Source organism: Bactrocera oleae, chromosome X, assembly GCF_042242935.1.
Source record: "Bactrocera oleae isolate idBacOlea1 chromosome X, idBacOlea1, whole genome shotgun sequence".
Lineage (NCBI taxonomy): Eukaryota > Metazoa > Arthropoda > Insecta > Diptera > Tephritidae > Bactrocera > Bactrocera oleae.
Window position 1 is genome coordinate 29,505,326 of NC_091541.1, and position 27,483 is coordinate 29,532,808.

A 27,483-nucleotide genomic window follows, 5' to 3' on the forward strand; every position below is an offset into this window, starting at 1 on the left:
ATGGCGACCGTTATCGCGCCACGATAACCCACTATTTGATGCCTGAAATTGAAGCTCGTGATTTCGGCGACATTTGGTTTCAACAAGACAGCGCCACTTACCACACATCGCATCAATCAATGAATTTATTGAGAGAACACTTCCATGAGCAGATAACCGATCGTGACGATCGATTGACCACCAAGATCGTGTGATATCACACCGTTAGACTTTTTTCTGTGCGAATATGTAAAGTTTAAAGTATATGCGGACGATCCCTTTCGATTTAGGCCTTGGAGAAAAACATCACTCGTATCATTCGCCAGTTCCCAGTCGAAATGCTCGAACGAGTCATCGAAAATTGGACTCAACGGGTAGACCACCTGCGTGTAATAGTATGCGTATATTAAAATGCAATTGGGTGAAATGAGCTTGATCACTTCCACTACTGTAACTATTTAAATACCATATACTCGTAGTTAAAATAATTTTAGTTCGAAAAGTCGGAATTGTTCAGTTAATTTTTAGATGGCCATACACAGTGGCGGATCCACGGGGGGATCCCTTTTAATTAGGTTGGAAAATAATACATAAGTACTGACATACGTATTTGAAATTGCATACATATGTATATGTATGTACTTCAGAACAGCAAACATCTGTTCTGTACCTGTTCCCTTTTAGAAAATTTCTTCAGATATTGTAGCGTTGCCTAAGACAATAATCCAGCCAAATTTTGTGAAGAGACATTTTCAAATAAAAAAGATCAGTTTTTATAGCAGCTAGAAGTTATTGTTGCTCAATATCAGCGATTTCGACAAATAAGCAGTTTCTTGGTGGGAGAGAAAGTCCATGTTCAAAATTCCTTTGTGTTACAAAGTTCCCGCCAGGTGTCGCCTGTTGTCACTTCTCAACCACCAAACATCACAGAGAAGGGATGAAAAGAAGTCAGCTTATTTTATCCTCATAGTAAATTCACCATTATTTCTAAATGCAGCTAGAAAACGGCCAAAGCACACGCGTATTTTTCACGAACGAAACAGCGTTTGATCGTGCTGTAGATCCGTACAAAACTACAATCACCGAATTTTTTGAATTGCGTAATCGTGCGAATGTTTTTGGTGCCTTTGCACAAACACAGCTCTATTCAGAGGTACCACACTATTTTACATGGGCTCCATAGAAACAAGTAAGGAAATACTAAGTTCGGGTGTAACCGAACATTTTATACTCTCGCAACTTGCAAGGAGCAAAGCCGAGAAATTACTTCAGGTGTTGGCAAAATTTTATATTAAAGGAAGTATTGATCCGATTCAACCAATTTTTGACACAAAACATACTATTATAGAGAGTTTCATTTATTTAGTTTATTATATGAATTTCAATTATATATCTTACACATTGACCGATATTTTCGGTAAAAAGTCAACTATATGCACTAGGGTTCACATATTCAGTACCAAGGGGCTTGTACCGTTTTGTTTCGATTTAGAGAATTTTTGGTCTCTCTGGGGTGCTTAGTGCTTGATTTATCGCGCTTTTAGTAGTTTTTAACAGTAGCGTTATATGGGGAGTGGTCGGGTTGTCACCTATTTTAAAACTATCGATAGAAGTGCTAAAAATATTTGTTCTCAGTGAATTTTTTTATTATAGCTTTAGCGATTTAGGAGATATGTACATTAAACCTATTAGGGGGCGGGACCACGCCCACTTTAAAAAAAATCTATTTGCAGATGCCCCTCCCTAATGTGATCCTGTATACCAAATAACAGTCTTGTATCTTATTGTGGAACTAAGTTATGGCAATTTATATCTAACTAATCGAGCAACTACATGTTGCGAGAGTATAAAAATGGATGATGCGCAAGTAAGGCAAACCGGTTGATTCAAACCAAACCAGTTTGGGTCGTGTATATACAGTCAAGCCAAGGCAGACATAGTGCTTTTATCTTCGACTGTTGTTAGTTAATATCACCAGACCATTGTCATTTCAAGATATGCATAAAGTAAATAGACAACAATGCATGACTAAATTTGCTAGAATATGACAATCATGGGGACAGTATGCTTGCTGTTTTTTGCAATGTTCCACTATTAAGTGGTGATCAAAAAACAATTTACGACCGCATTTTGCTGGCACTTTTGACAGTGATGCACCAGGTGGAGCTGGCAAAACAATACTCATTTTACTACTTCTTTACTGAGATTCGATGAAAAAAATGTCATCGCATTGGCCGTTGCATCATCTGCCAACTGACAGTGATTATGTGAGATCTATCTGCCGAAACTTTCTCAAAACATCTGTTAGAAATTGGGATTGCAAAACTAGCTTTACATGAAAATACTGGATACATATAATTACCGACGGTTTTCTGCGCAATGATCAACTCACAAAATACTTTCATCAATATTATATGGTATTTCCAGATGTACACACAAAATACAAAAATATTGAGTGGCTGGCAGAAAGATTGATTCTGGCAGCAAAAAATGTGAATGTCAATGGATTAAATTCAAAGATACAACAGTTTTGCCAAGAGACTTGGCGTCAAACAAATCTATCGATGCCAACGACGCTGTGAATTATTTAATTGAGTTTTTAAATAAATTGGATATGCCGAGCATGCCATCGCACCATTTACAACTGACGGTTGGAACTCCGGTTATTTTGCTTCACAATGTGAACCCTTCAATTCCTTTGCCTATGGCGTTCACGTTACGTAACATGTCCTGTGAGCAAACCGTCCGTTGTATTCGCAATAGACGGAAAAATATTATACACTCCATTGCGTTGACAGATTAATCTTTGCTTTCATATTAATTAAAATAATTAGAATTACAAACAAAAACTCATTTCGATGTACAGATATCTATCAATATTTGCAATTTTATATATATTTGATATTCATTCCTCTTTCAATTATAATTATGTACATCCGTCACTCACTTATAGTGTTGGCAAAACAACTTTTGCCGGGTAAGCTTGTGTTATATTAAATTTACAAACAATTATTTTGACACTATTCTGCCCTGTAGACATTTTTCTTGATGCATATACCCCAAATATATTTGATTAGGATACACAAATTGAAAATACTGATATTAATTATATGACGGCTAGGGCAAGTTTTCTACCGACTTAGGTCCGATTCTACCTATCTTTTTAATGGTGCCAAGAAACATATGTTACAGATTTCATAATTATATCTCTCTTTCTCAACTCATCTGATCGTCCTGATCATTTATATATAAATTACTCTACATCTATCTCGATTAGTTTTAAGTGATAAAACAACCTTTAGATGAATTATATTATATTATACTCTGTAGCGAGAGAAAAATGTGCTTACGAACAAAACATTCGTTATTGGACGAATTTTTAAGACGAAAACTTTTGTTTCTAAATCAACATACCTTGTTTGTACCGGAATTATCTACTTTAGGATAGGATTAGTTGGGTAAATTTGCATTTTATTCAGAGTTGCAATGCTGATTGTCGTCGGTTCGTACACCGATTGTCCGGATGAATGGAGTCAGCATCAGGTATGTGACCCAAGTCAAGTTTGCGCGTGAATTATTTAGGCGGCGAAGGTGTTTAACTGGGAATAAGGGTAAGCTTCTTTTGTGAAAGGAGTGCGCGTGTAATGTGCGTATAGGATCCAACCCCTGGGTACCAGTCCAGAGCAGTATGGAAGCTCAACTGGTAGTAGCTTCGGCTACGAGGTCTGACCGGAGACTTAATTCTAGTACTACGGGGAGCAGGGGCCCTTGGAGTTCGCTCCAACCTGCTCTTGCGGACTGGCCCTTCGTGGAGTATCGTGGTGGTTGTGGTTGATATCCAAATGCGAGAAGAACTGACGTTTTGTTAGTTGAATGTGGAGTTGCATTGCAACCGGGTGCCGGACCCAAAGTACGGCAGAGGTTTTAGATAGGCCTCGAACACTACCAAGGTGGTTAGCGTGTCCATTCCACCCTACCAATCGGTACTGAAAAATGCCTGGCATTTTAAGGCGCTGATCAACGCATTGATTTGATCCGCTTTGCTTTTGAGCGCCGTGGGGTAAGGCTGTCGTCAGCAGGTACCCACGTTAAACATACCGGACGTTGCCCAAGTGTGATTATTTGTGGCCTCACGAGAATTCATCCTATTTAAATAACCTAGCCTAATATTACAAATAGTCAGAGTCAAATCTGTATACCATATATTTGCCAGTTTATACACCGTGTGATGATTATTAAGTTATTTACCTGTATTGCTTTAATGATGCGTAAAATCATCAAAATGGTTTTGGCCCTAAATTAGTAATGTGAGCGTATAGCTTAAAATATAAACCTGTCATGGTTGGTCTGCATTTGAATGGATATCTGACGTGTAAAACATTGAAAACGGAATATGTGTTTAATATAGATAGGCTAATATGGAAAAGCAAAAAAGCGAAATAAGGATTGTGGAATCAATACCCTTTTAAATTAAAACGTGGTTGTCCTTTTTAGGGTCATGAGATAGTGAATATCCTTGCCAATGAATGGAGCTCATTCGAGTCATATAACTCTGTAAGTACTCGTTCAGTCTAGAACAAACGTTGTTCATTACTGTCACCAATATATGTACTCCTAGTTGGGTAATAATACATCAAGTAATGGAATGAAGTCACTACTAATAGTGCTGTATACATGTGTTTTTATACATATTACCATATATTATTTGTTTAATGGTTTAGCTGCTGTATGCTTTTAACAAGCACCCAACCTAAACATATACGCATTGAAAGGTCTGGTCAGTACGTAATGCGGCATCCGCCAATCAGACTATTTTGTTTCATATATTTTTCGTTTGCCTTTTCATTTCATTAATGCTTGCTTTTTTATCCTTCTAAGCTATTTACTGCGAACCACAAATAACGCATCAACCCCTATCAAGATTTAGGGTACGGAAGTCGGCTTTTGCCGATTTCTTCACATTTGGTTTCCGTGTTTTAACCTGCATTAAAAATTGTTCTTATTGTACTTACATGTATCCTTCAAGAAATGTCTAGGATTGAACCTTTATAATTTATTTGTATAGTAAATATGAATACAAAAATCATCAGCTCTAAATTCTAAGTCGTATGAGCGTGGCCTTCAAATGTGGTTACCTACATACATACATGTAAGGACATCCAATGAAAACGCAAATACTGAAAGAATGCCAAATACGAGTAGATTAAATCCAATATAATTATAATAAAAAATTAGCCTCGAACAAGTTAACGGAACATATGTATTTGCAATTCGAAATATTATGAAGTACTTTAATATGTTTGCTAAAATGTATAATAAGCAATGGAAGGGTTAATTTCGGGCGTAATCAAACATAGTATAAAAATTTTCAAAGATTTAAGCCGGGGAAATACTCTCAGATGTTGGCAAAACTTACTAATGAGCAAGAAAAATCGTTATCCTTCACAGATACATTTTTTATAGCATAAAAGAGTATAAAAAGACCTTTTTCTTGATTTTCATCGGTCATGTAAATGGCAGCTATACGCTACAGTGGTCCGATCAAAATAATTTATTCGGAGACTCCAGCGATGCCTGAGATAATAATATATGTCAATTTTCGGGACGATACCTTTTCAACTAAAACAGTTATCCTTACAAGGACTTGAGTGTGATCGCTCAGTTTGTATGGCTACTATATGCTATATTTGTCCGAAAAAACATTTTCTTCGCAGATTGTAGTGCTGACTGAGATAACAATCTAATACAAGTCATAATGCCAAATTGAGTGAAGATATGTTATTTTTTTTACTAGAACTTGATTCCGATCGTTCAGTTTGTATAGCAGCTATACGCAATAGTGATCCGATATCCGCGGTTCCGACAAATTTACAGCTTCTTGGTAAGAAATGAACGTGTGTAAATTTCAAGATGATATGTTAAAACTTAGAAACTAGTTCGCGTATATACAAACAGCCGAACGAACAGCCGGACGGGCATGGCTAAATCGATTTAATTCGTCACGCTGATCATTCCTATATATACTTTATAGGGTCTCTGGCGTTTTCAATTGGGTGTTACAAACATCCTGGCAAACTTAATATACTCTGTTCATGGTAGTTCGTAAATCTTTCGGTTAGGCTTATTAAGGCTAAAGGAATGTGAAAGAATTAGCGATATTTTCGGTAAAAGCAGGCAGTAGTTCGTAAATCTTTCGGTTAGGCTTATTAAGGCTAGAGGAATGTGAAAGAATTACCGATATTTTCGGTAAAAGGCAGGCATAGGCGCCGAGTTTCACATATTCGGTACTTGGGGACTTGAAAAGTTAAGTCCGGTTTCGACTATTTTCGGACGGAAAGTTGCATACATTAAGTACACTTTGTGTGCAAAGTTTTATTTCGATAACTAAATTTTTTATTTCTGTGAGTCTTGGTTTATATACTGTAAAGTAAAGGAATCAAAAAGTTTAAAAGTGTGATTTATGGAAAGTAGGCATGGTTGTAGCCCGATTGCGCCAATTTTTACGCTGTAAACTAATGATACAAATATAATATTTTGTGGAATAGTTCTTGGGCCATACTTGCACCGTTTCCTTTGAAATCTTTAAGTTTTATCTTAGGTGTTAAATTTTATGCTTCTAATGTAATTATTTACCGAGTTATTACACTTTAAGAAGTTTTCTACATAATCATCATAATAATAATAACAATAACCCAACGATTACCCTCCTCCCGCCCAACTGACACGAGGTTCGCAATCCACATACGTGCGGAATTAGCCGAGTCAGAAAGGCAAGAGAGTTTTTTAAGAGTGGAGATCTAAAACTGCTCAGCTACAGAAACAAAAATTTCAACAGCTAAGATGTATAGTTACTATATAATAAATTGTTACGATTTCATTTATTAAGAGAAAGCAATATAGTCTTTCTAATTTCGAAAAGTGAGTTAGATAAATCAAATGTACAGAAAGGAGAATTAAAATCATAAAATATGCGGCGGAATGGTTAGTTAATTTCAAAATTTGTTCTACAAGATTTTAACAGTAAGGGTCTAAACTGACTCGAAAAGCGAACCGATACTAAATTTAATTTCAGACAGGAGAAAAGAAGTGCAAACTGCTTCCCTTTAAGATCTTCTCTAAGAATATTATGCCAACCAGTTCCGACTAGTAATCAAAACCATCGAAAATGCCCTAAGACGAAAAGTAAAAGTTGCTTTTGAACAGACGCTAACTTGTCAAAACGGATTTAGTAGCTAGGGTTCCAAACAACTGAGCCATATTTCAATATAGGTCTAACCAAAGTTGTAAAAAGTGTTTTAGTAATATACTGTTCCCTAAATTCTTTAGACCAACGTTGAACAAAACTGAGGCCACCTATTGCTTTCAAGACCATTGTAATATGAAGACTAAAATTATACTTCGGGTAAATAGTAGTAAAAACTTGCTCTAGTCTATCGTTTGTTATAACATAAGGAGAGGGCTGCACGTCTTACATTTATTGAGATTCAATCGCAAATCATTATCACACCAAGCAACTAAATTGTTTAAGTCTGTTTGCAATAGACACCTTTTAACAGTTGAAGTGTATGATTTGAAAAGCTTTACGTCGTCGGTGTATAATAAAATGTTTGAGAATCCTATTACAGAAGAGATATCGTTAATAAATGGCAAGAATAGAATCGGCCCAAGATAACTACCTTGCGGAACACCTGAAAAGACATTACTTGAATCTGAAAGAGTATTCTCAAATACCAATGGGAAGTGGGCATGGTGTGGTTATCATCTGATTTCACCGATTTCCGTACTGCATGATGAAATTTTAAAAAGAATTCACACCCATTTAACAAAAAACTTCGGGCACAAGATGTATCTTTATACTGCGGGCTCCTATACTAATTTACAGTTTTGTGCCCTAATTTGGAGCCTAGTTATAGCGCTTTATATGGTTTCCCTTAATAGCGTATTGTGTTCCGATTACTCACATCAACAATTCCGATTTGACCAAGGACCACGTGCACAAAATTTCATGACGATATCTGATATCTTACTCAAGTAATCGCTTGCACGGCCGGACGGACAGACATCTAGAACTCAATTCGACTCGTCATCCTAATCATTTAAATACATTAAGACCACAAAGGAAATTGTTGGCCCACAGTTTTTTCGCGCAAGCGCCTCAAAACGCTCATATAATACTTTTTATTGACCGTCTGCTCCGTTGGAACGAATTCATGATGAACCAAACCGCGAATATCGAAAAAAAAAACTTTCTGGTTTTCGGAAACTTATGTTGCAACAGAGTATAATGAACGTATTTTAAGACCAAAAACTCATTCAATACCATCCATAAATCCCCGTATTCACCGGATTTGACCCCATGCGACTTTTTTTTTCCAAAACTCAAGTTACCACTCCGTGGAACCCGTTTCGACTCGATTGAGGCCGTAAAAGAAAATTCGCAGTGGGAACTAAAGGCGATCCCAGACAGTGCCTACAATCCATGTTTCGATGAATGAAAAAAGAGGTGACATATGTGTATCACTTCAGAAGGAGCATATTTTGAAGGTGACAAAATAAATATTGATGAAGATTAAACATTTTTCGTTTTGTTTACAATTTCCGGAAACTTTCTGGTATACATAACTTACATCTAACTCTATTACTTTTAGGTGTTACAAATAACCGTTAGGTGAAAAAAACTAAATGCGTTTTACAATTCCATTAACACATGTCACACTTTTTCCTACAGGCATATGGTCGGTGTTATGAGTAGTGTGTGTTTTGTTGTCACATTTCGAATTCAACAAACCAATAAATACAAATGTAATTAATTAAATTGATTATATTATATTAACGAAAGTAGTGTTGATTCAATAATAGAGGTCAAATAATACCGTATCATAACGATTTTATTCTTTGTCCAAAACTAACCATTCAATACATTCAACGCAAGCAGTGCGATGTGACATCAGTGAGGATCTCATCTCATATTGAAAATAAATATTTTTGGATTCAAATGTACTTATTGAGCGTAAAAAAAAATATTGATATAAATGTTATAGAAAACATTTCTCAATTCAGGGTGTATTATGTCTAAGGCTAAGATTATAGCGAACAAGCAATATAATAAAATATCAACTAATAACTATTTACAATATTTAAGAACCATTGGGCTGTTATTAGCAACAATTCAGAAAAATTCAATAATTTTAATTAACCTGTTTAAATATGCCCACAGATATTTTAATAATGAAATGGACATATACAAATTTTTTTAAATTAAAGAATTTTACATAGATATTTTAAAGTCATTCATTTGAGTAGTAATATGTACTAACGTTGACTTTTGTTACCTTTAGCTTTATCGCCCTTCTGCTTCGATAGCATTTATCTCTGTTGTCATTGTTGACAAATACATATTTATTATAAAACTAGTCCAGTCATTTAAGCTTAAATTAGGTAAGAATCTCGGAATTCAGATACCCAGCTGTAAGTCTGTAAATACTTGTATATTGACACCCTAAAAGTTGTCTCAAAACCTACATATGGTAGGGTGTACGCAACTATTAAATTTCAAGGTCAAAGGTCACAAAAATCGGTTTTTTGCGCTATTGGTATTTATTATCAATATTGTAGAATACAAAATTCTCTACAAATTTTGTTTAAAAATTTTTTTCATACGGTGAACCGTTTTCGAGATAGAGGGCTTAGAGCGCGCGGTCACAGCATCACTTCAGGTCAACCGGTGCCTCCGATCAAAAACGCGCCATATATAGTTGATGAACTATCGATAAATCAATGATTATAAATATTTGTCAATTTTTATTAACTATTATATTATATTTTATCATTTTTTCCTAACCTATCCACTTTTTATTCAGTATTAATTTATTTAACAACACTTACCTGCCCATGAAATTGCAGAATTGTTAATGAAAATATAGGAATTATATTTGAATTTAAACCTTATTAATATTAATAACTTCTTACATGATAAAAAAAAATTTAAAAAAATGTATTAAAAAATATCATTCAATACATTTATATTAATTAAAAGTAAAAAAATGGAATAGAGGGTACAAAAACTACAATTTATAATTTTAATCATCTTCTTCCTCTTCATCGTCGTCTTCCGGCTGCTGGTAAATTTCAAACTGGTCTTCATTATCGTCTTCAACGACATTTGTTTCAAGTTCTTCCATGATTTCGGGGTCAAAAGTTCCATCTTCGTTAATGTCGCTCTGATATGGTAGAGCATTGAGACAAGCTTGCCCATTACATTGGCCACAAGCTAAAGAGCATTGCAAGCCCGCTTTCCTGCATCCGCATCGCGAACCACAACCACTCTTGCAGTTGCAGAAAATTGTATTTAGCAAATGTTATGGAGCAGGTGGTAAAATTGTCATGATAGGCTCCAGAAAATCGTTTCGCATTGCCCAACCCCATACCTGGGGTTCCAAATCATGCCCTAACTAATCGAATCTCGAAATTGACGCAGGAGTTCATTCTAAAGATGCGAACAGAAGCGTATAAGGTGCTCCTAAAGTGTCTCGTTACGCTTAAATAGATTAAGTTAGACATGTTAAGGCAAAATATAGGCATAGGTAGACTAGCTCTTCGACATTATTCGTAGCCTGCGCCGAAACTGGGTAAAGACAGAAAGGGATGCAGGATGCATGAACGCAGCTAAATCATTTGGCGCATTCGCCGAACATTATGGTGATTCAACGATAGTAACATCAGCTCTTCCAGAATAAAATGGCATGTAGTGAAAGGGAAGGAAACAGCGAAACGAGACAAAAATGCAGAGTAAACCGCAAGCAACAGTAGACGCGTAAAAAGATAAAAAGCTCCAAAAGCAAAAAAAGGATAACAGAACCAGAGTATGGCCAGAAGCAGCGCTAATTAAATCAGCAGGAGGTCGCAGCTATGCTGACATTCTTCAAAAAATACATCATCATGGACAGAGACAAGGTTAAAGCTCAGGCAGTACGGAAAAGAAAGGCCTTGCTCCTCGAATTAATAGAAGGAATAAAACCAGAACAAGAGCTCGAGAATGCGCTTAAGATCAATCTACGTGAGATAGATTTTTAAAATGGTGTTATAGGAGAAGTAAGCGTGGTTGTAATCCGATTTCGCTCATTTTCACACTATAATATAGAGATATGAAAATAATGTCATGTATCGAATTTAATTGAAATCGGTTGAGCAGATCCCAAGATATGGGTTTTCACCTAAAAGTGGGCGGTGTCACGCCCACTGACTAATATTGAACACGATTCCTATAAAATTATCTCATACCATCCCAGAGATAAAATTTAATGTCTCTGCGGTGTTTAGTGCTTGATTTATCGGTCTTTTAGTAGTTTTTAACAGTACCGTTATATGGGGAGTGGACGGAGTTGCCACCCGTCACACTGTAGGTAGAGGTTCTCAAAACATTTGCTTCCAGTGAATTTTGTTATTATAGCATTAGCGGTTTAGGAGATATGCACATTATACCTATTAAGGGCGGGACCACGCCCACTTTAAAAAAAAATTAACTGCAGATGCCCCTCTTATAAGAGTCTTGTATCTTGTTGTGGAGCTTAGTTATGGCAATTTATTTGTGTTTGAATAATGGCGTTTTGTGGGCGTGACAGTGGTCCGATTACGCCTATCTGCAATACCAACCGTCTCACGGTACCAAGAAACATGTCTACCAAGCTTCATAAAGATATCTCAATTTTTACTCAAGTTAGAGCTTGCACGGACGGACGGACAGACAGTCACCCGGATTTCAACTCGTCTCTTCATCCTGATCATTTATATATATATAACCCTATATCTAACTCGATTAGTTTTAGGTGATACAAACAACCGTTAGGTGAACAAAACTATTATACTCTGTAGCAACAGGTTGCGAGAATATAAAACAATAGCTTTTTATAACTCGTCAGCGCTCCGAGCAGTTTATATAGTAACATGAAAAATTGTATATGTAACTTTGTGCATTTTTTTGCGTTTACCGTTATTGTTTTATAAATAGAGGTTTCTTAAACTAAGCGAAACTTAACTACAGCGAAAAGTAAGTAGATTTCAAGGGGGAAAACTATCGATAGTATTTTTTTTAAATATCGAAACTATCGGGTGGTCTGACAATCGATAGTTTTTCAGATCTATTGTGAGGTATGAATAAAATATCAATTAGACAAAACCGACGTATGATCATAAAACTGTCTGTAGAAGTCACCCTTTGAACTTTCATTCCAACTACTGGTTTCCCATATTACATATAATGATGTCCTTTAAACCTTTAATTACCAACATTGGAAGTTTTGTCGTTAATGTATATTATACCATTGTTGTTCTTTTAAGTCTGCCCTAGGCTGCATTCGAAACAGTTACCCATTTCTTCGTTTTTGTTAAGCCTGAGCCTATATAAATAAAAGTTATTGCGTACAAGGGAAAAAAAACTAAATAGCATACTTAAATATTGTTTTATGCGCCAAAGGGTTGACAAATGTTTTGCACCGAAGGGGTGAAGACTTGTGGAAAGCAATAATTAAAAAGTGGTAGGTACATCAATGCATACTTAATATACATATGTATATTATGGTGCTCCATTTTAGGCGTTTTTTTCTTCTCTGTGCTACTTTAAAGTTTGACAAAAACTAATTATATGTCACACCAACACTATACACATGTTTTTTCGGAAAAAAAAATTTCATGTCGAAAATCGAGTTCCCGTGTTATTTCTATAGGAAATTGCATTTCTGAGTGAGCAAAGCGGTTATTGCACTTAACCTTTTGCACTGCGACGTATTTTTTTTAATAATAAAAAAGAAATATCGCCTAAAAATTACCACCCTAATGTTTACACCCATGCTCTGAAGGATGCAAGACAATATGCCGAATGGAGTGGTGTATCAAATGACAATTTGTATGATTCCAATTTCCTAATGTGATCACTTTTTACCACTTCAACACTAGTTGATGGAACAAATTCGTTCTAACAAATATTTGGGAATACGAAATAAATTGGTACTTACATATGTATGTATGAAGTCATACATTATCAAATGTAAAGTAGATGCGTTCATGTGTATACTTAGTACTATGCTTAGATTACTTTTTTATTTGCATAATTTAGTAACACAAATAATCATATTAAAACATAGCTGAACCATAGATACTCTTACGATTATATGCAAACCAGATGGGTGTATGAGGGTTAGGTGAACTTTTAGCTCATACTTGACCCAGCACACAACTTCTATAACCCGCCTGAATAATATGTTTTCTGAAGGTTTACAATATACTTATAAGTTCCTTGGCGACAACAACCTCCTCCATTGGCCCAACTCAAATTCCTGCCCGCCGATTGACTAGAAAAAGTTTAAAAAAAAAATAAGTCGCAGGATGCCAAATTTGGCGAATATAATGGATGGGCAGCAGCCCACATATACCTATTAGTAGTGTTTCTAACTTTAGGTTGGCTTTATGTCGTATTTATCGGTCAATATGTAAAATATCTTAACAAGATAAAGTTAACGCCAAATATCGAGTACATTATACTTGTATTCTTATTTATTGTGAAAAATGTGAGAAATCGGTCCACGAATTATCTAAGTATAATTATATAATTTTCCTTATTCTAGCAGACTTCATGCCGAATATGTCGGTTAGAGTGTGAGTTTCGAATTATATTTTCGAGTATACTTGAGTAGTATTTTTATGAAATAAGGGCGTGCGTCAATCCTCGCCTTGGCTTCTTAATAGTGATAGCATTAGGCTTTAAAGACGACTACCTTCTGGGAGATGGATTGCGGATCCCTATAAAGAATAAAATATGGTGAATTTAAAAAACGGACGTTGTTGACAGTGGGTCGGACAGTGCCCCTGGTGGATGAGTGAAAAATTCCCTTAGAAAGCGTTGCTATTTTCAACAGCGGATTCTAAGCCAGAGCATCAAGCGCCAGGTATAATCGCCACCCCAGTAGATTATAAGGGGGTTCGGAGACCTAAGAAAACATGAGGGGGAGGGCCAAAGGATTGCGGACAAATTCTCGGATTTTATTAAGTTTGTCGAGCAAAACCCCAGGCAGACGGCAAGCACCGATACTCTTAAATAAGGAATCCATTGGTCCTCCTAGCGACCCATATAAGGATGGGAGGTGCTTATGATACCACAGACCAACTCCAAGATGGATTTCCCATAGCCTCCAGGAAAGACGATGGAGAAAGGCATTGAGGACCAAACAGGCATGGAAGTGGACTCGTCCCCTTCGGACGTAGCTTTAGTCACGAGTATGGAACTTGTACTTCATAAGAGGACTCTGTAAGATGAAGATCTTTCAATCTAATCTCCAACACGTAAACTCATCTTCGGACGTAGCTTTAGTCTCGAGTGTAGAACTTGTACTTCTAAAGAGAAGTCTGTAAGATGAAGATCCATCAAACTAGTCTCCAGCACGCAAACTCAGCGTCCGCCAATCTCCTTCATCGTCTGGGAGGATACAAAACCGACGTTGTCCTAATCCAAGAGCCGTGGCTGAGTAGTAACGGCATCTATGGACCATAGCAAACTTTAAGAAACACGCACGAAGAAGGTTACGGCCCCAATATTTGTACTATGGAAACGATATTTGGAGCTGACAATTTCGTTTCCTACAGGGATTTTTTATGAATAAATATACAAATGTATATGTTAGATCTATGGTGCATACTTATTATACCCTGAACAGGGTATATAAACTTTGCCACGAAGTTTTTAATTCCCAGAAAGAAACGTCGAAGACACTATAAAGTACATATACCTATATATATTATATATAAATGATCAGCATAACGAGCTAAGTCGATTTAGCCATGTCCATATACGAGAATCCTTCAGTTTTTAAGATATCGATCTGGAATCTTGTACACATCCTTTTCTCCCCAAAGAGCTAGGGACTACTATAGCATATAGCTGCTAGACAAACTGAAAGATCAAAATCATGTCCTTGTATGCAAAACTTTTTATTTCTTCGCGAAATTTGGTATAGATTATCAACTAAGGCACGCTACAATCTTCAAAATAATTTTTAAGATCGGACCACTATAGCATATATGTAGCTACCATACAAACTCACCAATAAAAATCAAGTCCTTGTTTGGAAAGCGTTTTTACTTGTGAAGGGTGAAACCGACGTTTTTTCTTGTTTATATTGTCATTTGGGGTTGCACAGGTTCAGTTACAAATTAGTTGCACTCAGCTCAATTCTATCATTGTTATTCGATAACAAAACAAAATGAAATAACAATATGAAATAAAAAGGTATCATTATATAGACTGCACATCAGTTCATTGCACGATAAATGCCATGTAATTTAGTCAAAACTTTGCTAATCTTTTATTTATTGTCAACCCGAACACCACTTTGTAGTGCTGACAAGCAATGGTGATAATGATGACGTTGTCTTCTAACTCGAATTTGTCCGGACTACTTATAAAATAAATAATCATATACCCCTTTATGTAGCTACGCAGATATGTACGTATTTGTGAATGCAACATTTAATGCAAGCCACTTTGCCCAAAAAACTTAAATGCCCTTAATTGAAGGGGTGGTTCCATATACCCCGTTTTTATTTTATTTTATATAACGAAATTACAATTCGACAAATGAAGGGAAAATTGCACTGATACATTACACTCTAAGCTGGAAAGAACGCGTTGCACTCTCAAGCCTATCGCTGAACATGTAACGCAATCACATTCACGGGTAGGTTGCGTTGTACAATACTTGTAATAATAGTGACAGTAATAGCCGTAGATAAGACACACGCATACTACAAAGCAACACAAATACTCAACAGTTTGTCGGTTCATCTTTCAATAGACTTATTGCAATTTGGAACGACAATAATATAAAGGTACATACCATACATACATACATATATACATATAAGGGTGGGTAAAAAAACACGAATATTTTTTTAGCTTGGTACTCTGCAAAATAGGTGCTTAGACACTTCGAAGGAAGTCTCTGCAAGTATGAGATCGTAATTGTAACGGGAAGGTCCCGTGAATGCTCTACATAAATGTCTCTTACTATTTTTTCGTAAACCTAACCGATAATCACAATTGAAGTTTGATTATTTTAAGGCAAATTTATTTTATATTATATAAATTATAAATCGGAAAACTCATAATTACAGTAATAGCAGTAGATAAATTTACTGCTTTACAAAAATGTTCTTTAGTATTTTTTCAAATATATATAATAATATATAATATTAGATTGGAGCGAAAAAATTTTTAAATTATAAAAATAGATAATTTTTGGAAAAAAAAAAATTCTTTTTAACATCTCACTTTTAGAGTAAAATTCGAGTTAAAACTTTTCTTTCGTAAAAATTTTTTGATAAGTTTTCTAGAAGCTGTGGGAATCCTCTTTCTGGCCAAAAGTTATCTACTTTAAAAAAATTTTAGTGGTCTTTATTGGAGTTTTAAAAAAACATCTTAAAAGACAACATCTTTCCTTAAGCTTTAAAATTAAATTTGAGTCAAAAACCGTCGAATTCCGTTTTTTTTAGATAAATGTGAAGAGTTTGACCAAAAAAAAAATTTTTTTGTCCAAAAAAAATTTTGACTCGAAATTTACTTTAAAAGTGAATGGACCGATGTTAAAAAAATTTTATTTTTTTTCCAAAAATTTTCTTTTTCTTATAATCTACAAATTTTACCCTCAGGCTAAGCAAAAAAAAAAACATATATATATATACATATATATATATGATATATACCTATACTTGTATAATATGCATTGATGTTTTACGATGAATATCTCGAATAAACGCTCATCTTAATCGAAAAATGATTGTAGACAATTTTTGTAAAGCAGTAAATTTCCTCTAAAACTCGGTTTACGAAAAAAATCGTAAGAGAATTTTTTTTAGAGATATTTTTTTAATTAGTTGGGAGCGAGGTTTGAAATCTTCTATCTGATAGTAAGAGAAAAATAGATAACCGTAAAGCGGAGGACCTTGCCTTTACATTTAAGAAAGAAATACTATTTGAAGATTTGAATAGAAATGGACTTCTGTATATGTATATATACATATATATATATCTATATAGTAGTAGCCAATAAAAACTAACAACGAATTTATTCATATAAAACGCTTTCAAATACTCAGTAATATTATTCTTTAGCAACAGTTAAATTTACTGAAAAAGCAAAATAAAAGAGCGTAAGAGCTGTTATGAACACGAATTCTTGAATTGACAAAAAATCCACTGAGGTAGCTCAGATAATTTTGTGCTCTACAAAAATCCACGATGTAAAAACCTTTATCCTAAGCGGTTCTAAAGTTTTGAGAAATTTTAAACGCTCATTAACACTTTTTAAATTTAATTTCAAAATCTTGCATTGCAGAAATATTTATACTCTCGCAACATGTTGCTACAGAGTATAATAGTTTTGTTCACCCAACCGTTGTTTGTATCACCTAAAACTAATCGAGTTAGATATAGGGTTATCTATATATAATGATCGGGATGAAGAGACGAGTTCAAATCCGGGTGTCTGTCTGTCTGTCTGTCCGTCCGTCCGTCTGATAGATATCTTTATAAAATGTGGTACACATGTTTCTTGGTGCCGTAAGACGGTTGGTATTGCAGATGGGCGTAATCGGACCACTGCCACGCCCACAAAACGCCGTTAATCAAAAACAAATAAATTGATATAACTAAGCTCCACAATAAGATGCAAGACTCTTAATTGGTATACAGGACCACATTAGGGAGGGGCATCTAGGGCTTAAAACTTTTTAAAAAGTGGGCGTGGTTCCTCCCCTTAAAAGGTTTAATGTCCATATCTCCTAAACCGCTAAAGCTATAATAACAAAATTCACTGAGAACAAATGTTTTTAGCCCATCAATGTGAAAATGGGTGAAATCTGGAGACAACCCCACCCACTCCCCATATTGACGATACTGTTAAAAATTACTAAAAGCGCGATAAATCAAGCACTAAATACGCCAGAGACATTAAATTTTATCTCTGGGATGGTATGAATTGACTTTATAGGAAGCGCGTTCAAAAATTGACAGTGGGCGTGGTATCGCCCATTTTTAGCTGAAAACCCATATTTTAGGATCTTCTTAACCGATTTCAACCAAATTCGGTAGATAACATTCGTCTCATATTTCTATCCTATAGTGCGAATATCGGATTACAACCACGCCTATTTCCCATATAACAACATTTTAAATTCCAGCTGATTCTTTCACTTTCCACTATACAAATCAAGCAACAATGATTGTATTGGGGAAAACTTTGCGTGAATAATGCGTTTAAAGTATGCCACCTTGTGACCAAAAATTGTCTAAATATCTGATGCATCAGTTCCCACTTCTAATTATTAAAATATATAAAGATATCTCAAACGAGTATACCATTTGACTTTGAGAGAGTAGAAAATGTTCGGTTACATTCGAACTTAGCCCTTCCTTACTTGTTTTTTCTCTGTTAACTTTAATCCATAAATTCGAGATTAGTATTTTTTGGCTACTACTTATACAGGTTAGTTGCAAAGTTTCTGCTCTCACCCAGAAATAGCACTATTAGCTCCAATTTTTTTTTTCAAGTTTGTACAGCTTTCGTGAGAACACATGCAAAGCTACAAGTCATTCTGTCAATTAATTTGTTTACAAACCATTTTAAGTTGTCGTGTCAGAGTGTTTTTTTAATATGGAAAGGTTTTAAAGCAAAAGAAATTTACCAACAGGCTTGAACAAGATCCACGCAAAGAATGACAAAAATCGCAACCACACTAGAAATCATTGAGCAAGTTTATAATATTGTTAGTGACGATACAAGTTTGACTCAGCGTGAAAATGCTAAGGCTGCACGAGAACTTCATATTTTACATGGAGAATTACATATGAAAAAGCTGTTTGAAAAGTTATTGCATCCGTTAACAATTCAACAAAAACTGAATCGAAAACAAATTTCTCAGCATAACTTCAAGCGTTTTAAGCTGAGTAAAACCGATTTCTTACGTCGTTTTATAACTACGGATGAAACTTGCATTTACCAGGATGATCCTAAATTGAAACAAAAACGTTTACAGTGGACTGAAGCTGGTTTTTCAGCTCCAAAGCAGATGAAGTCACAACGATCAGCAAAGAAGGTTACGGCATTAGTTTTTAAGGATGTAAAAGGAATTTTGTTGATTGATTATCTGCACAAAGGTAAATCAATCTGCTCTGAATATTATTTCAGCCTTTTAGATCAGCTGGATGAAAAAATTCGTGAGAAAATACCTGGTTTGCAGCACAAAATCATCATTTTTCATCAAGACAATGCTGCACCTGCTTACAAAGGCGTATAACAATGACAAAATTCAACGAATTAAAATACGAATTGCTTGAGCATTCACCGTATTCACCAGATTTTGCTCCCAGCGACTACTACCTCTTCAGAAACCTGAAAGAATTGCTTCGTGGAAAGCGTTTTTCGTCGAATGAAGAAGATAATGGCAAAAAAGAGGTTTACCTCACGCCCACATTTTATTGTAGCTGGCTAACAAAGTTCAACCAGATTCTATAGATGCAATAATATCGGCTGAAATACCTGACATACAACAAGATCCGATTCTTCATAATATTGTCATAAAAAATATGATACATGGTCCTTGCGGATTTCATAATCCTACATCACCATGTATGAAAGAAAACGTTTGTTCTAAAAAGTTCCCTAGGCATTTTATTTCGGAAACACAAACGGGAGATGACGGTTATCCAACCTACAGACGCAGGTCTCCAGATAATGGTGGAAACACAGCTATAATTCGTGTAAAAGGTACAGAAATGAGCGTGGATAATCGTTGGGTGGTTCCCTATAATCCACTGCTATCACGAATTTTGATAAAATTCATGAGATTTCAGATAAATCCCTAACCGATTTTGGGCTTCCTGCAGCAAAAAGAAATAATTCGCTTCTGGACCCGTTAGAAGTAGCGTTGCGAAAACCATATAACATAAATGAATTAAATGAGTATATCACTCAAAATGAACCAAGATTAGTTAATGACCAGGTGACAACGTATACTTGTGTCATGAAAAGTGTTCGTTTTAATAAAGGAAGAATTTTCTTTTTGGATGCTCCCGTTGGGACCGGCAAGACATTTATCACTAATCTTATATTAGCAAAAGTAAGGTCTCTAGGAAAGCTAGCCTTGGCAGTAGCGTCGTCAGGTATTGCTGCAACCTTATTAGCAGGTGGACGCACAGCTCATTCCACTTTTAAACTGCCCCTAACTGTGTCTTTAGAGAAAGATAGCGTGTGCTCTATACGCAAAAATGGCCCTTTGGGGAAAATTTTACAAGACGTCAGTCTAATAATCTGGGACGAATGTACCATGATACATAGAGCTCACGTAGAAGCTCTAGACAGAACTCTTAGAGATCTTAGAAGCTGTGATAAAATCATGGGTGGGATTACTGTAATGTTTGCTGGGGACTTTCGCCAAACTTTACCGGTAATAGTAAGGGGAACTAGAGCAGACATTGTGAAGGCTTGCCTTAAAAGTTCTCCATTATGGAAATTTGTAAATATTTTAAAATTATCGACAAATATGAGAGCACATTTGGGGTGAGGTAGTATAACTTTCCCTTCAAAATTACTTTCTGTAGGAGACGGGAAAATACCTCATTCTAATAATAAAATTGAAAATGATTGCGATTTAGGAGTAAAAGTGGGTAACATCGAGGAATTAGTAACTAAGGTATACCCAGACATCAGCCAAATAGAAAACAAGGACCATCAATGGATGTGTCAAAGAGCAATATTGGCGGCAAGAAATAGTAGCGTTGACGAAATAAATGATATCATTTTGAGTAAACTCCCAGGAGATATTGTAACCTACACATCCATTGATACCGTGATGGATCAAGAAGATGTAGTTCATTACCCACAGGAGTTCCTCAATTCCTTGAACCCAAGCGGCCTTCCCCCACATTCTCTTAAGTTAAAAATAGGTGCCCCAATAATTTTACTAAGAAATCTCAAACCACCAAATTTATGCAACGGGACCCGACTTCAAGTAAAATTTCTGCGCAATAACGTCATCGTTGCAAAAGTTTTGACTGGTCCAGCAGTTGGTCAAACAGTCCTCATACCCCGCATCCCAATGATACCCAACGACTTACCTCTCAATTTTAAAAGAATACAATTTCCGCTTAAATTATCTTTCGCAGTCACAATAAATAAATCACAGGGGCAAACATTCAAACACGTGGGGATCGATTTACGCCAAGACTGTTTTTCGCAAAGCCAGTTATATGTCGCGTTATCAAGATCGGGTTGTGGCGAAAATCAATATGTTCTTCTGCCACAAGATAATAAAACAAAAAATGTAGTATATGCAGAAGTCCTTTAAAATAATAAAATTTACTTTAAATATTGTACAGATATAGTTTGGAACTCGAAAAAAAACATAGGTTTTATCCTGAAAATTCTGCGGGAACTCGACCATTCCGAAAATCCCGCAAGAACGGGAACTATGTGGGAAGAACCAAAAATCTGCCGGAAGTCACTATTCCACGCGGACGAAGTCGCGGGCAAAAGCTAACATTATATATTCTCACATCTTTTTTATGCGTCTGCTTGTTGGTTGCGCAAACATTTCATTTTATTGTTATTTTTCGGTAATCGGTAAATAAAGAATACCATTTCTAGTATTCTAATATTGTTCACCTAACGGTTGTTTGTATCACTAATCGGGATAGATAATAAGTTAGATATATTGAAATGACCAGGATGACGAGGCGAGTTGAGTTCCCGTTGACTGCCTGTCCGACCGTCCGTCTGGCCATGCAACTCATTAAAGAAATACGTCACAAGCATTTAATTTCACATACTATATGGCACGGAGGGACTTCATAGGAGCAGGTATCAAAATTGGACAATGGGAGTGGTACCGCCCACCATTATCTGAGGAACTACTTTACCAATTTTAACGAAATTTGATGTGTAACATTGTCTAGATTTATTCCTATAATACATGGTGAAAATGGGTAAAATCGTCACACCACATCTCCTTCTTATATATAACAATTTTAAATTCAATCTGATTCTTTCATTTTAGAGTTTATAAATCGAAAAACAATGACGTTATTGAATACAACTTTGCAAAAATAGTGCCTTTTAGGTATTCCACCTCCCTTCTTAAAATGGTAAAAAACTGACTTTAACTTTTCAAGGCCTCTGATACCGAATCAATCATCTTTGTGCCAAAAATGGAGAAAGTCGGTAGAATACTTTCCCTAGTCCCATATAACTAATTTAAGTGTTTTCAAACATGCACTTGACTTTATACCTTATATAGTGGTCACTCTTTAAATTATCTTTGAGGTGTCTCAAAGAGCATTTATTTCTGGTAATGATATGTCGTAATAGCAGAACTGGACAAAATCGGGTCAAAGTATTCCCCATACTTGTTATTATGTAAGAAAATATATAAGAGCTATATAGGAATTTCAAAATTTCGGTTGGCCTTATACCGTATATATTGGTCAATATGTAGGATATCTCAGCAAAATTAAGTGAAAGTATAATATATACTATAGTTTAATGCCAAAAATGTGTGATATCGATCCACGAACTACCCCAGCTCTCATATTATTCAAACAAGGATTTTCGTTATTTTAGCAGATTTGCCAATGTTAATTCAATAAGTAAAGACCTTCCTCAAATATACCCGATATAGCGATTTATATCCATTTAGATTTTCTATTTGACTTTAATGCATTTATGTTGGTAACGATGTGTAATGTTTTAATGAAATTATGTGTAAATTTTTTCTTACCAATAATGTGGTTTGTTTATATACCTAATATACTTAAACGTTCGGTTACACCCGAACTTAGCGCTTTGTTACTTGTTTTCAAACAAATTGCCGAGAAACTCGTTAGTAAAAGCATATATTTCGACTGCACGTTTTTATACTCTCGCAACCTGTTGCTACAGAGTATAATAGTTTTGTTCACCTAACGGTTGTTTGTATCACCTAAAACTAATCGAGTTAGATATAGGGTTATATATATATAAATGATCAGGATGAAGAGACGAGTTGAAATCCGGGTGACTGTCTGTCCGTCCGTCCGTCCGTCCGTCCGTCCGTCCGTCCGTGCAAGCTCTAACTTGAGTAAAAATTGAGATATCTTTATGAAACTTGGTAGACATGTTTCTTGGTACCGTGAGACGGTTGGTATTGCAGATGGGCGTAATCGGATCACTGCCACGCCCACAAAACGCCATTAATCAAAAACAAATAACTTGCCATAACTAAGCTCCGCAATAAGATACAAGACTGTTATTTGGTACACAGGATCACATTACGGAGGGGCATCTGCAGTTAAAACCTTTTTTTTTAAAGTGGGCGTGGTCCCGCCTCTAGTAGGTTTAATGTGCATATCTCCTAAACCGCTAATGCTATAATAACAAAATTCACTAGAAGCAAATGTTTTTAGCACTTCTATTGACGGTGTGAAAATAGTTGAAATCGGGTAGCAACTCCGCCCACTCCCCATATAACGGTACTGTTAAAAACTACTAAAAGCGCGATAAATCAAGCACTAAACACGCCAGAGACATTAAATCTTATCTCTGAGATGGTATAAATTGGCTTTATAGGAACCGCGTTCAAAATTAGTCAGTGGGCGTGTCACAGCCCACTTTTAGGTGAAAACCCATATCTTGAGATCTGCTCAACCGATTTCAACCAAATTCGGTGCATATCGTTCTTTTCATGTTTCTATGTCATAGTGCGAAAATGGGCGAAATCGGACTACAATCACGCTTACTTCCCATGTAACACCATTTTCAATGCCATCTGATTCTTTCACTTTCCACTATGCAAATCAGGTAACAATGACTATATCGGGGTAAAACTTTGCGTGAATAATGCAATTAAAGTATGCCACCCTGCGGCCAAAAATTGTCTAAATCGAACCAAAACTGTTCAAACCCCTTAGTACTAAATATGTGGACCCCAGTGCCTATAGTTGACCTTCTACCGAAAATATCAGTCAATCCACAAAGAAATCTCAAACGAGTATACCATTTGACTTTGCGAGAGTATAAAATGTTCGGTTACATCCGAACTTAGCCCTTCCTTACTTGTTAAATTAAGGGTTTCTCATAATGTTGCTTAATTTGACTGTTAACTATTTACGTTTTATTCAGATAAGCTTAAGTATATGAATTCTCAACTTATACATATGAGTATAACAAACATACAGCCATAGCTGTATCAAGCAGCAAATTTCGACAGAGCTTGAGTCTTTTGAAGAATTTATGTTTTAAATAAAAATGAAATTTATACTTCTTGGGTTTGTTAATAGTATATTTTATGGTTCAACTTACCATAGTGACCGGAAGTCCACCAGCACCGCCATTTGAATACGAATATGGGGATACCAGGTATCCCATATTGAAGCTTGACGCGTGTGATTCAAGTTTACCTGCATAAGAAAAATAAGCATAAATAAATTAAATAAAAGATTTATATTGAAATCATATATATTAAATTATTACAGTAACAAACCTAGACCATAAACCTCTATTTTTAGAAGTTAAAATATATCCAAATATAATTCTTTAATTTTCAGCTGTATGATAGTTAAGCATTTCTAAACTCAAAACTATTTGAGAGGTTTAGTCCCTACAGCAAAAGCAGTTTTATTTTACGCCTCGTAATTTTATGGGAAAACATCCAGTTTTGAATTAGTTTTTCATACACGGAATTGCTGCCTTAATTAGAGATATAAATCTAAGAACCGTATGATCTCTAAAATATTACAGAGACACCTTAAAGCTTCTCTTGCAGTTCCATCTAGAAGAAAACGCCCCCTTGAATGAGGTATATGCACAAAGGCTTTGGTTGCTCTTTACCGGAAAATTCTCCTTTAATGTTTACAATTGCCTTCACATGGACAATTCGAGTTGGACAATTTTCTATATTCTCTTTTATATCATATTCCCAAAATTTATGCGCTTTATTTAAGCGGTACACAAAAATATTATTCATATAATTTGTATCCTATTCACGCTTTTTTAGCTAATTTAGCTAAATATCCCAAGGCAAGCAAGATTGGAATAGATCTTATAACCAATGGTTATATAAAAAAGAGGTTAAGAAAGCAAAAAGAAATTATTTGAAACCTTTTTGCAATAATATCGAGAATACGGTGGAAGCGTCTCGAATTAGGAAAATAATGGCAGAATCGGTGCATAGCATTGGATACCTTAAGAAGCCAGACGACAGCTGGACGGTATCAAGTAAAGAGTCTTTAGGCCTACTTATGGATACCCACTTCCTGGGTCACTTGAGTAAACAGAAGACAGTGGAGTAGATATAAATTTCATTCCTGTAGATATAGTGTCAGAAGAAGTTTCAAGCCCTTCAAATCGGGCACTTTAATACTAATCTCAGGGGTAGGAAAGATTAAAAAATCTCTGGAGGTTAAAGAATACACTCTAGTTACCTGCTTAGACATAGAAGGGGCTTTGAACATCTCTGAACCTTTCAGAAAATTTATGGAACAGAAGCTCACGAGCAGGTCAATTATTTCAACGCTGGGAGCTTCAACGATGTGCAGATCTGTTCAAAGAAGAACACCTAAAGGAGGCGTGTTATTTTCACTTCTCTGGATCTAAACAATTAAATTGTTGCTAGGTCTAGAAAAGAAGGGGGTACATGTTGTGGCTTACGCTGATGATGTGGCCATTTCGGTTAGATGTAATTTCCCGAATACCCTGGCTAACCTTATACAAACAATATGAAATTACATAAAACGTTAGGCCGTATCGTGCGGACCAAACCTAAATACTAATAAGACGGTGCTAGTATTGATCACTAGGAAACACAGTACTCCAAAGTTATGCCGCCATTATTAAATAGTACCAGACTAACAATAGGAGATAAGGCAAGCTACTTATGACTAATTTTAGATAGGAAGCTTTCATGGAAACCAAACGTAGACGCTAGGGTGAACAAAGCAGCTACAGCACTTTACACCTGCAAAAGAGATGGGGGCCCAAATGGCGATTAATGGCTCATTGGCTCTACACAGCAGTTGTTAGGCCGATTATGACATATGGTATAATGGCATGGGGGCCAATAATGGAAAAGCATACAAAGAGCAGCGTATAGGGATCAGTGGAGCTCTTAGAACAATGCCAAGTCAGGCGCTAAACTATCATTTTCCAATTACTGTCAACGGACTTGTTCTGTAAGTAACTGGCAGCGAAGTCAGCTCTAAGTCTAAGGGAATCCTCTCAATTGGTCATCTGTAAAATGAGGCATTCTATGATACTTAATAATTTCCCATTTCTACCCATTACCACGGATTTTTGAAATCCTACAGAATGTAAACTAAATTCGGTCCGCAATATTGCCTTCTCTTCCAGAGAAGAGCGGTAAAGGTGCGAGGTGGACAGAGACGCAGGGATGAGCATCTATACGGATGGATCCAAACTAGATAATCAAGTGGGAGGTGGTGTCTTTTCAGCAAAATTAGATACCAAAATCGTTTTCCGTTTACCAGACCACTGCAGTGCCTTCCACCAGAGATCACTGCAATCAAAGAAAGTCTTGTTGTTCTGACAAGAAGTGGGCTCACAACAAGGAGACTACTATTTATATATACGGATAGCCAAGCGGCTATGAAACCACTGAAGTCTCCTAGTATTTTGTCAAAGATAGTAAAATAATGCCTTGATATCTTAATGGATCTAACATCCTATTTTACGATAAACCTGCAATGGGTTTCAGGGCACATTGATATCCGTGTTAAATGTGAAGCAGATGAACTAGCCGGAACAGTTACCACCCTACAATTAGACTTCAAAAAGGAGGGAATTAATATGCCTCTGACCACTTGTAGATTTGGCTGAATCTCGGTGGAGTCAATCCCTGATTTGCTCAACACGCAGGCAAACTTGGCATGAATGGAACAAAAGACGCACAGAACTATGGTACATTTAAACTTCAATTATTTGTGTACTTTGGGATCTACGTTGAAATTTATTTATAATTTTAGACACACAAAATTAAACATATGTACAAGTCATAATAATATGTAACATCTCTCCAACGCCTATGGGGGATAGCGTACACCACTAATTGTTATGCGTCTATATTTCCCCTTTATATTGCTATTTTTAACGAATTTAAAACTGGCCATGTGAATTCTGACGACTGACTGTTTTGCCAGATCGATAAGACAAATAGGCCCCATAAGGAGGAAAATTTAGGAAGATAAAGCTAAACAGATAGTGAAAAGTGCTCACAGATCCGGCGATGAATCAAATAAAGTTAAAGTAGATAGTGTACCCGTGTGGTCGTTAAAATAAATACATATACCTATATTAGGTTTGCTCACAGACTTCTAACCGGAAATTCGAATACGCAAATTATATAAATTAGAGCGCGTGTTTGATAAAAAGCTTTAGGTATATTTTGAAACGAGAGAAATTTTTAGCAGTCACC

At 35.8% G+C, this 27,483-nt stretch overlaps 1 protein-coding gene across 17 annotated transcripts in view; it reads right to left on the reverse strand.

Moving 5' to 3' along the window:
• pan (transcription factor pangolin) overlaps window positions 1–27,483 on the reverse strand; it is a 217,614-nt gene that overhangs the window by 163,401 nt on the left and 26,730 nt on the right. For all 17 annotated transcript variants that reach the window (XM_036362149.2, XM_070112584.1, XM_070112583.1 and 14 more), the window contains one exon: window positions 24,357–24,454. In XM_036362149.2, the coding sequence (XP_036218042.2) occupies window positions 24,357–24,454 (98 nt within the window). The remainder of the gene's footprint in view (window positions 1–24,356; window positions 24,455–27,483) is intronic.